Source organism: Limanda limanda, chromosome 18, assembly GCF_963576545.1.
Source record: "Limanda limanda chromosome 18, fLimLim1.1, whole genome shotgun sequence".
Taxonomy (NCBI): Eukaryota; Metazoa; Chordata; class Actinopteri; order Pleuronectiformes; family Pleuronectidae; genus Limanda; species Limanda limanda.
In genome coordinates this window covers 2460451-2472759 of record NC_083653.1, presented here as the reverse complement: position 1 = coordinate 2472759, position 12309 = coordinate 2460451, and the positions used below count along the sequence as shown (strand labels likewise).

General features: G+C 42.4%; 1 protein-coding gene across 2 annotated transcripts; it reads right to left on the bottom strand.

Moving 5' to 3' along the window:
- Positions 1-5221: 5221 nt before the first annotated feature.
- Positions 5222-11160, bottom strand: smpdl3a (sphingomyelin phosphodiesterase acid like 3A). 2 transcript variants are annotated; one of them, XM_061091421.1, is made up of 8 exons: positions 10963-11160; positions 9624-9837; positions 7775-7919; positions 7513-7630; positions 6948-7111; positions 6520-6700; positions 6317-6441; positions 5222-5685 (listed from the first exon to the last, which is right to left on the bottom strand). In XM_061091421.1, the coding sequence occupies exons 1-8, from the start codon at positions 11054-11056 to the stop codon at positions 5380-5382; spliced, it is 1347 nt and encodes a 448-aa protein (XP_060947404.1). In that variant the 5' UTR covers positions 11057-11160; the 3' UTR covers positions 5222-5379. The 2 variants fall into 2 exon arrangements, with proteins under 2 accessions (XP_060947404.1, XP_060947405.1); XM_061091422.1 differs by having other exon boundaries at positions 7513-7609.
- Between the last annotated feature and the right edge of the window lie 1149 nt (positions 11161-12309).

Genomic DNA, 12309 nt, shown 5'->3' with positions numbered 1-12309 from the left:
TCTGTCATCAGGATCCATGAATTATTCCCTGAGAAATCTGTAGATCCAAACCAAAATTGTATGAGTTCTTCCCTGACCCACATCACATCCCTCCAGCAAGTTTCATGGAAATGTGTCCAGTAGATTTTGCGTATTCCTGTTCACAAACAGACAAACGTCAACACTAAACTCTTTGACAGAGGTAATAAAATGTTCAAAACTTAATAATAAGTTGAGAAACGATTGAAAACTTTGGAAAAAGCTGGACAATGGACATTAAGTGATAACTAAGTCAAACCAATATTCCCACGGTCAAGATTGATTTCACGTGTTTGCGGATTGCCGATTGTTGATCGGGAGATGAGATCGGAACGTCCCGACCACGACCAAGACAGAAAATAAACCTTCATATTCCACTTCTCCGTCATTGTTTCATCACGTTGTCACGCACGCAGAAGAATTCCACAACGCTTCCATAATGAGACGCCGTTTTTTCGATTGGTCGCCATCTTTTGTGCCCATTCACAAATTCACCACGGGCACAATCACAGCTTTGTGTTCTCGCACAATAGCTTTACTCCAGTGGGAAATGTGTGACTCGTGTTACTGGGTGAAATTTTAATTGGACGAGGAGACTCGCCTGTGCAGCTGCATGGGATGTCAATAGCTGGCATCCTTCCAGCTGGTTCATACCAACAAAACACACACTCACACACAGACACACACTCACACACTCACACACAGACACACACACACACACATTGGCTCTCTAGCTCCACAGATGGTTGTGAAGTGCATCATCAAATATTCCCTCTTCAGGTTTCTGTGGCGTTTTGTTGTGTTTTGAGTCTAAACCTGTAGATTATTCAAAGTTATAGACTTTGTGGACAAAATATAATCTTTTCATGTGTGTTTGTTGTTGAGAGAAGCAGGAAATATCTTCCAACGACGTCAGAAGATTTCACTACAAGGCCGAGAAGTTCTGCTTTTACTCACTGACATTCTACTATCGGCAAAAACATCTCACCAACACATTCTATGGTGAATGTAGAATTAAATTCACTGGATCCTGATTATTATTTGCATCTGCACCAAATTTCACACACTCATAAATTGACAAGTCGAGTTTTTCCATGAAGATCCATGAATCATTCTCTGAGAAATCAAGGATATGTTGAAAATCCTTAAGTATTTCTCAATGTTAAAGAAAGTGAAAGTCAATAGACTCAAACCATGTCCTCATACTGATTCCATGGAAACCGTCCGGTTGTTCTTGTGTAATTCTGCAAACTAACAGACAAAGTCACAGATGAAACCAGAACCTCCTTGTTGGAGGTGATGGTCACATGATCTCATATTGATGTGTTTCAGTGGCGTTGATGTTTCTCTCGTGGGTCTGGAGGTTTGTTGCCGTGATGATGAAACCAACAAGCTTCATGTGACCCCAGGTTACCTTCTCCTTCTGGACCTCGTCTAATCCCTCAGTGTAAAACACATCCTGTCTGGACTCTGAGTGATTAACTCCCTTTGTTCCTGACTCGGCGTTATACTAAGATCTGCCACATTTGAATAAAAGTCACGATATATGTCTGATCTCTTTTATCGAGATCCATGAATGAATTCCTCTCTGGGAAATTGGTAAAAAATCTCACATTGTTGAGGAAAGTTATAAAAAATCCCTGGATTTGGCCAAATTGAAATTGTTTTATTCCACTAATATCACATCTTTATTTGACTGTGTGTTGTGCAGAGCATTTTGACATAGAGCTCCTTTCATACTGTGATATTCTCTCACACCCAAGTCTCACACAGTTTATAATGGAGACAGAGACAGAGGGTCGGGGGGGTCTCTTTACTCCCATGCTTCAGTTGTAGTTTGTCAGTGGCCATGAATGGGCTCCTTCATCAGTGATGTGTGTGTGTGTGTGTGTGTGTGTGTGTGTGTGTGTGTGTGTGTGTGTGTGTGTGTGTGTGTGTGTGTGTGTGGTTGTGTGTGTGTGTAGTGTGTGTGTGTAGTGTGTGTGCGTGTGTGTGTAGTGTATGTACACTAGTGGGGGTCCGGTCTCAGATTGGACTTTGCTCTAAACCTCTTGTCGCCCAAATCGCTCCTTTCTATGGGCCGACCATAGGCAGATCCTCGACAGCCAATCAGATCCCACAGAGCCCATTACATCATTCTGATAGTGGCTGTGCCAAGTTGGACAAGCCCCCCCCCCACCCCACCCCAAAAAAGAGCAGGGCAACAGGACACAAAGAAGAAAACTGCTGTTAGATTTAGAAAAATTGAGGTCAGACCTTATTTGAATATTTGGCGGATTCTCGTGAACTGAAAACATACATTTCTTTATCTGTATCTGCAGGTTCATCGAGGAATAAAACACAGGACAGTGCAGAAAGAGTGAGTCTATCATTTGATCTCCGGAGCCTGTTGGTGGCGCTGTGCTGCCGTCCTGTGTGTGTTCGTCTGCAGGATACCACAAAAAACAATCTACAGATTATCATGAATCTCGGTGGTTTAATGATCCCATTCGACTCGATCAAGCTGCACCAAATCACACACACTCAAAGATATCAGCTTCCAACAAAATGCCTGAGTTTTCATCCTTGTCTCTGTGTTATTTCTTCGGGATGTCAAAGAAATATCCTGTCTCTCAATGTTTAGGAGATTGAGAAATGAGTTCCTCTCTGACCCACAAAACGTCCTTTCACCAAGTTTCATAATTATCCTTCCACTAGTTTTCGCGTAATCCTGATTTTACAATGCAAAGGCAGATGAAAACATAAAGTTGAGCTCGGTTTACCATCGATGTGTAAATGTTTGACCTGTGAACCACTTGGCCGTCTTTAGATGCGTCTCCTTCTAATTAGCAAAGGTCTATGAAAGGTCCTGGTGAGCGACGTGGAAAATCTCCCTCAGATCTACAGAGTTAGAGTTTATTCACATTACAGCCTCGTCCGAACAGTCACTTCCTGATACAGGAATCTGATCCAGATCAGTTAGGAGCTAAAGTTCAAACCTGCTCTTCAACGGAGACGGGTTTTTAAAACTGAAGAGACGGACTTTGTTTGAAAATGAAGGGACGTGGTGAAGTGGAGGCCTGAAGGGTAATGGTGATCTGAACCACACACACACAGATTCCTGCTCCCCAGGAGCGGCTGGTTGGATGGCTATACTGTCCTGACAGTAATCCTCAGATTAACTGGTTGTGAGGCTCCTGCACCAGTCGGCAGACAGGCAGCCGGCCGACTGGAACTAAAGCACAAACGTAAATGCAAACCTGAGCATGTGGGTCAGTCCGCCAAACAGAGTGCCGGCCCGTCAGAGGGAGACTTGAGATTTCATATGAAAGAGGCCAGAAATATGTTATGTGAGGCCGCCGTGACCTTTGACCTTTGACCTTTAAGTGTCTAAGTGAACATTGGGAACAAATTTGAGCTTGTTCTCTTAAGGCTTTGATCTTGATCTTCTAATCATGGCCTCACTGAATCTGAGTGAATATTTCTACTACATTTGAAGAAAGGGTGTTCCTGAGACATCCTGTTCACAAGGATAACTTTACACTGTTCTTCAAAAGCAGCCCCTCAAATATCATTACACGGCTTCCTCTCTGACTTCTATTTTGTTTCTAAACACCGATGAAGTCAACCCCCGGATCACATGAGGACACTGACTGAGAACCGAGGCCAAGTTCCCTGAGATCTTGGAACGATGGATGTGCCAAGTGCCTCGAGAAATCGAGAACTGGTGCTTTTCAGTGAACTGGTGACATTTTAAAGACCGACTGTGATCGTTCTCTCTGTTACATGCACTTTGTAATGATAATAAACTATTGGTGGCATTAATCCTGAAAGTCTTTAGAGCCTCAAACCCAGCAGACGTCTGTGTATGTTCTCATTCCATCTGAGACCAGCTCAAAAACCCAGTGGAAGGTTGTTTGCTGTCTGGCAGCTCAGAGGTTAAATAACAGTGAGCACGGAGACGGATTCAGAGGACTGGGAGCTCTGCTGCCGTTACCGTGGCGATCGAGTCCTCTCCCTCGCCATGCTCACCACTAACTCGGTCTCCACGGTTACGTTGTGTCCGGCGCTGAGCCGAGGGAGGCCGGGGTTGGTCCGGAATAATAATGTGCAGTGAGGGTACATGAGAAGAAACACACACACAGATTCACTCTTCAAGGATCTAAATTAACTTTTTCTTTAGTTTTTTTCCAAACCAGGGATTAAGTCTATAACTAATAATTATTTATATTCATTTGAAACACAGACAACGTTTTATACCAGTTTTAGAAAATCAAACAATCAGCTTTAGGGCTTCTGGGATTAAAAAAAACACACATTTAACCCAACAAAAAAGAACACAAACCTCTCATGTCATCTGCGTCACATTTTGCATAAAATACTCTCCACAGAAAATACACTTAATGTTCGTAAGTGAAAGCAAAAAGGTCTGTGTAACTGTAACTCCTCCAAAATGTTACAGTAGAAAATTGAATAAAAAAAGTTTGCCCTTGCAGTTGCTGTCCCTCACCAGTAGGTGCTGCACTCCCCTCCACCAACCTCACGTCTATCATTAAGCCCAACTCTCTCTTTAAGGTTTTAACAACCAATACAGTGAAGATGAGAAATAAGAAATGATGCCATTGAAGCATAGATTTCTTGCTTTTAAAAAAATCTAATCAGCAATGTAATATTAATTTTGCAGCACCTTAGTTTGTGCCAGAACACAGACACGGCTGTTATACGGTTTGTTTCTGTTGCAGCCGGAGTTTTGTTGATCTGAGTGGATGCAGTCCAACACTGAGCTGTGAGTGAGGGGACAATAGAGTCTGGGCTGAAGGGGGGGGGGGGGGGAATGCTTGAGATGTTGGCTGAGAAACGAGATCGAGGTTTCTAGAAAGTTTGGAAGGGAGAAGAATAAGATCGGGGGGGGGGGGGGCAGCGGTGGTGTGAGGATCAGATGAGGTTTGTCCCAGTTGCTTCTCCAGCAGAAACAAACAAGCCCTCACTGGTTTAACGTTACCGATTCGTACAACCCTGAGGGGTAATGCTCTTTTAGAATATATATAGATATATATTAGAATATATATATATATATATATATATAAATGTGACTCCAGACAAATCCCTGAAGTATCTTTTGAATTAATCTACATTCACACTCATCCACTGCTGCCGCTTGGAGAGCGATGCCAGACACGTGCTGTGTATAACTGACCCAAAAATCACCTGATGAATCCAAAGCTGGGAGCAAATCCAGAAAAACTTTATTTCAGTGGAGAGCAGCAACAAAACATTCATTAGAAAACATCATTAAAAAAATAAATCATGTTCTTATATGTGACACCTGAGAAAAATCCCTTCAGAGTCCATCACCTCCCTCCAGCTTCATTCTTCATTCAGCTACCATCCTCCCTCACTGACACATTGGGAGTAGGCCGGCTGGTCCAGGTGCAGCACGGCACACACCTGTCTGACCTTACACTCGCCCGTACAGCGGATCCGGCTGCTGTAGCTCACCATGAAGTTCCTGAAGTACCGGTCGAAGGCCTTGGTCTGCGGCAGCCTGAAGCTCAGGCCCAGCTGCAGCAGGCTCTGCGGCTGCAGGTCACTCAGTCCAAACGCTTCAGTCATGATATATTCAAGCCTCCAGTCCGGGCTTTGTTTCTCATTGGCTTCCGTCAGATTCAAATAGTACTGCCAGATATCCTTCACAGAGAGAAAGGCACGGAGAGGGGGGGAGGGGGAGAGCAAGGGAGGCGGGGGAGGGGGGGGAGTAAGAGTCTTTGAGTCTTTTTGAAACAGAAACCGTTTTTGTTTCGTGACTGACACCGTGATTAATCACCAGGAGGGACTTTCTCTCCTTTGATCGGGGGATAAAGACACATTTCTAGTTTCATCGGGATGGAACAGAGTACATTTACTCTGTTACTGTACTTAAGTACATTTCTTATGTGGTTCTTTTCACTCTTTCTCCACGACATATATCAGTAAATATCTGTACTTTCTTCTTTGATACATTTTGACAAACCATTGTGTTAGATGTTCACATGTGAGGAGTCGCTGGGATGAACTGGACGGGAACTTTCCTGTTTGCTGTACAACTCTCTGACCGTTTATTCACCGAACCTTTTACCAGCAAACGGAAACTTCCTGCCGTCATCAAAACATCCCATTCATGTTCGAATACAGATTTGGATTATCAGATGTAATATTTTAACCATCCAAGGTAGACTTACCACAAGCTATGAGACTGTGCAACAATCTTATCAAGGCCGAATGTTATCAACTGTGTTTTAAGACGTGTTTTATTTGCGATGTTACGGAGAAGGTTTCTTACCAACAGAGCGTAGTCCTTGATGTCGTACAGGTACATGCGGAAAGCCGGGTTGTTAGAGTACGGCTCCAAAAAGCTTTTGATCGGTGTCACAGCCGGTGACACGAAAAGAGAATTCAGTGGTTTACCTGCAGAACAAAGGACAAACCTGTGAGTTGCATATTTTTACATTTCGATAAAAAACATCGTACAAAATTGCACGTTACCCTTTTGGTCCAACAGCACCATGATGCTGTCACGGTGGGTGTGGCCATAGAAATGACCTGCGATGACATAACTGTACTTCCTGAAGATGGAAACCAGCCTCTCATTGTGGCTCTCTCTTATAGCAGTGACGTTTCGGGCGAAGGGCAGGTACCCCACCGGCACATGGGCTATAACGTACACCTGCACATGAAGAGGGCCACGGGTAAATCCCTGCTCTACACACACAAATACAAGTAAAGATGACAGGATCACAGACACTGACGATGAATGCAAACAGCTTTTTATCCATAAGGTTTGTACATATAGAGTTTTTAACTTTTTGATTCCTCTGTGGAAAAAATAGCTTTGGTTAAAACAATGTCCAATGAACCAGGATGTGATTCCTTTGATTGTGATACAGGCTATAAAAGACAGAAGTTGTCAGGACCTTCTCCTGACTCTGAGCAGCTTTCTCTAAGGTTTTCTCCAGCCACTCGAACTGTCCCGCAGGGTCCGTCATGTTACTCGCGACTTTATTAGGTCCGTAGTAAAGGATCGTGTTGAGACTGACCACCCGCAAACCAGGCTTCACCCGCTGAGAGTAGAAACCACCTGCAGGAACAAGAACAGAGCATAGAATGAATCCTGCTGCTTATGTGAGTGTTACCATAAGATGCTGTGGACTTATCTTATTAGATAATAACCAAACACTCTGTGGTTCCAGCATGTCATCACTCTATCACTGTAGACTGAAGATCTTGGGGCTTTGCACAGAAAAGCCAAGTGATTATTATCATTCTCATAATATCATAGGTCTGAGAGGCTTAAACTGGAATAACTTGACCAATAAAGAACTCTCAGAGTTGCTGCTGCATAAGCTCAGTTTGAAGAGGATCACAAAAACAAATCGAGGGGCTACATGATATGAGGGCGTGGAAACAGACCAAAGACAAAGAGTGCCACCGCCACTCAGTAAACCAAAGTGTCTGCAGGCTGCTGGCCTGACACGTTACCCTGGGAGAGTGTGAGCAGAGCTTCAGTCTGCAGCCAGGGCTTCCACAGCTGGGCAGCCGCTTCGTAAATGGCGTTAGTGACGGCCGGCATCTGGTCCTGACAACGAAGATGTAAACACTAAAAACACAACAACACTAATTGTACGGGACTCTCAAAGGAGCAAAGCTAGTTTCGACAGACGAGTTGAATTAATAAAATCCAAACTCCCTTGATCTCTGAGCAAAGTTTGAGATTCTGCTGCGTCCTGCGACACCAAGTTACCTGTGGCCAGAAGTCGTGGTTCCCCAGGGCGGGATAGACCGTGAGGTTGGGGAAGTGCAGCCTGATGGTCTGGGTCATGTTCCTGATGACCTGGATCACCATGTCGGTGGAGAGCTCGCCTGCAGGGACGTGAGGTGGACTGTCTCTGTGAGGGAGAAGGTGGATCCCATCCAGTATCATTAGAGTAGGAATAGTACATTTTAATGTCTTCAGAGGGAGTTTCCATTTACATGTGAACAGGTGTCATTGTTTTATAACTTCCAGCAAGGACGTTATGTTTCCATCAGCGTCTTTCCCACACTCGCCACACTTATTTGGAGGAAGAATTGAAGATGAACCCCAATAATAATTATTTGAAACGTTAATCAGTCTGTGCATCAATATTTCTGGTTCAATAACTTGTTTTCCAAAGTCACAGGGAGTATTTCAGTTTTCACTCTTCTGGTTTTTCCTACATATAGAAATCAGTTTTTCCCCCCAAAAAAAGATTTCCTAATCAAAGTTGAGGACCTTTTCTCCAAACACGGCTGCCTCATCTGATTTTTTCCGGAACTGTAACATATTGGAGAAATAACAAGAATTGCACTGTACAATGGAATTCCCTTGAAAAGACCCACTCATGCTACAAAGCCCAGTAACAATAGAATAAAGCCCAGTAACTTAATCCTCCAGCCCAGCTTCAAGTGTTGAGGCCTTTTCTCAATAATACTGTGAATTCCAGGCTCAGCTGATTAGCTGCAGATTAATAGCGAGCCTGTGGCTACGCTAACAGTTTGTTCTGTGTCATGATTACAGTGAACAGAGGTTTACACACTCAGAGAATGCAGAGCGTTCTTTAATCTTCATGACAAGTGGATAACGCCTGCTCATCTTTCACAGCTCAATGCCTCAGTGCCTCGTGGGGCTTCACTCACTAACGTGCACAGTCGATCATCCACCTCTGACACTAGAAACCTGAAGACAGCTGAAATATACACAAGACGTGAATTCAAATACCCATTGAGTTCGGATATTGTGCTCTTTTATTTTGAGTTAAGGTCAAACTCTGACTGCAAGCAGCTGTGGCTCAGGAGGTAGAGCGGGTCGTCCGCTAACCAGAAAGTTGGCGGTTCGATCCCTAGTCCCCCCCCCATTCTACAGATGAAAGCTTGGCGGAAGTAAATGAGCTGCATTGACTGCTCACTCAGAAACCACAGACAACACAGTCAGTGAAGAACAACTATAACCAGAGGAAGTGACCCCTCCTCTTTCTGACACACGTGAAAGCACACACACACACACACACACACACACACACACACACATACACATGGGACCGACCCTGGTGACAATCGAAACTGGGAACTTCATCGAAAATCATCAGCACCTCATATTACACTTTCCTTTTGAGGAAGTGAGACACTTTTGTGGATGTGAACTAGGGTGAAGCAATGTGAGCTGTCATTTTAGAGTCTTGACTTTGGCGTTTTGTCGAACGCCATCTTGGAAAGCAACCACATTTGGAGGAGCAGGGGGTGGAGCCTACCCAAAAAATCCATTGCTTTTGGCCTATTTGACTCTAAATTATCATAATTTACTAAATAAACATCATCAGCATTGAAGAAGACTGGAAACTAGAGAGTGAGACATAAACTCCTTAATGTTTACTGACGTTATAAAGAGACAAATAGTAATTTCCCCACGGACTTCTATAGAAACTACCAGTGGAGTCGCCCCCTATAGGTCATTCAAGAGAATACAGGTGTCAGGAACGTATGAATTGGCCTCATTTTCGGTCCTTTTTTATATATTATTGTTGCACTCTGTCATTGGTGCAGAACCCCCACCCCTCCCTTATCCGTGCACTGACCCGGTCCAGATGATGAAGTCCTGCTGCTGTGTGAGCGGTGCCATGTGAGCGAAGGCCGACTGGATGAGCCGGTAGGGCGAGTCACACAGGAAGTCTCCGAACACGCCGGCCTTGGTGGCTGGGGCTCCTTTGGAGGAGAAGCAGACCTTGGTTGGATCTGGGGCCAGGTGGTAGGTGGGGTCCAGGTGGAGGTCAGTGATGTGCCAGAACCTGCCTGGAGCGACAGGGAAAAGGTTCGGAGAAAATGAAGACAGAGACGAGAGTGAGATATAAAACAAAATTCTTGAAAAGTATAATAAAAATCTCATATTTCTTTGAGGCTAATAGGATATTATAAAGAGAATTTCATTTAAAAGTACAAGTGAATTGCCGAAAAGATTATATTAACCTCCACAGGAGATCTACAAACTTAAACAGCTTTTACTCGATTGTTCTTTGCTATTATGTTTCTTATATCCTGTTCTATAGCAATTACATATCAATGCTACGGCATTATTGTATCTGTCGTCTTCCATTTTAGAAATTGTATTATATCAATTTGCGACAATAGGTTTATAGGTTATGTGATTAAGATTAAGGTGACATTTTAAATGAATATAAAATAATCGCTGTGTGTTTCATCTAAATTGTCTGAATTGTTGTTTTCTTTACGTTAGAATGAGCACTTTATATTTAAATACTTTATATTTACATAAGAAGTGGGTCCTCTCTACGCCATGTTTTTTTTTACACACACATTTTGAGTCTTTATGACAACTGAAGCTCCCACAGTTTCTCTTTCGTGTTTGAAGGGGGGGAGGTGAGGGGGTCTTCCACTGCAACATAATACTGCACCACTAGATGTCACTAAATCCTACAAACTGTACCTTTAAATTAGATATTTTTTACCTTCTTGACTTTCATGTTTTGTTTTCTTGTTTTTATTTGTAATAACTGTGCAAAATGTGCTTTATATATAAAGTTATTAATATTATAAAGTTATTAAAATCCATAAAACTACCATTAGCCCCTTTAAATGTGGCCTACACGTAAAAACCAAACTCCAGTTTAAATTCTATCAAGGTAAAATGTTTCTGATCATCCACAAACAAAACGCACATTCAACAGAAACATTTATCAGTGACTATAAATCCAATCTGTCTCTGGATCTGTCATCTGCCTTCCTGCTCCAGATGAGAGAGGATGTGGATCTTTACCGGACACACACGGTTCATCGGTGTCCAGTGAAGATGGTGAAGCAGATAAATCCAGAGCATTGATTCACACTGAGCTTTAAACCTGGAGGTGAACGGCAGCAACGTGACGGCTTCACGGAAGATTCCCCGGGGCTTCCTCTCACCTGTACCCGGCAGGTAGCTGCTCCCAGCCGGGGCCGACGCCAGCGGATCCGCGCCCCACACCAGCAGCACAGCGAGCCCCAGAAGGAGTCTCATGTTGAGAGTTACAAACAACTGGCAATATATGTATATATGTTATATATAACGTGTAAACTCAAGCAGCTGAGACTGTGTATCATTCTCCTGAGTGAGAAACAGGAAGAACAACAGGTCATCATGTGACTCAGGGGGAGGAGCTGAGTTGAAGAAAGATTATGGGAACGACACATAATATAATATAATATAATATAATATAATATAATATAATATAATATAATATAATATAATATAATATAATATAATATAATATAATATAATATAATATAATATAACACAATATGACATCATATCATATCGTATTATATTTGACATTTTATAATTGTATATGATATAATTTAATATGATTGAATACGATTTTAATAATCCATGTGACCACAGTGGTTTGATGAACTAAGTACATTACGTCAATTTAACAATTTTATGCTACTTTTTACATTTAGTGGCATATTTTATTTAATAGATACAGTTATTTTGATTGAATTCATTTTTAATTAGGCCTTTAAATGTGGCAGATTTTTTGTATTATTTGCCTGCTCAGTCTACTAAAGTTGAGTTATAACACACACACACACACACACACACACACACACACACACACACACACACACACACACACACACACACACACACACACACACACACAGACACACGTTTCTCAAAATACACAAACACCAGTAGAATTTTAATGTTCAGATTTCATTTGTGTGATTAAGCAGCAAACTTCAACTACTCAGATATTAATCAAGATTGTAAATTCAGCAGAGCACAAACCTAAAAGGGGTTTAAACAACCTTTAAATCGAAAGTTCTGTTGTTTTATTTGGATTTGCACCAAATTTTTCATAAAAATCGATGACTTGTGAACATGGAAATTGAGAAAATATTTTTTTTTAAAGCCCTTTCTCACAATGTTTGGGTTCTTTCCTCACCCATAACACATCGTTTCACCAAGTTTCATCTGTTGAATATTTTTTGTCTCATGGGTGAAATCAGAACTTCCTTTTTGTTTAAAAACGATGCAGTAGCCTCAGAGGTAGGTGAGAAAACAGGTGAACATTTTAACGTTTGACTGAACAGACCGTTTAAGTTCAGCACTCGAATAAATGTTCTGTTAATGCTGCAGCCAGGATTAAACAGTCTACTGAGGCCGGAGACTCCAATAAAATAACATCAGCGGGGACAATTTGACCCCTTGAATAGATTTGCTCTACTTTGTGGTTTTGCATCATAGTTTGCATTCTGTGTTTTGCA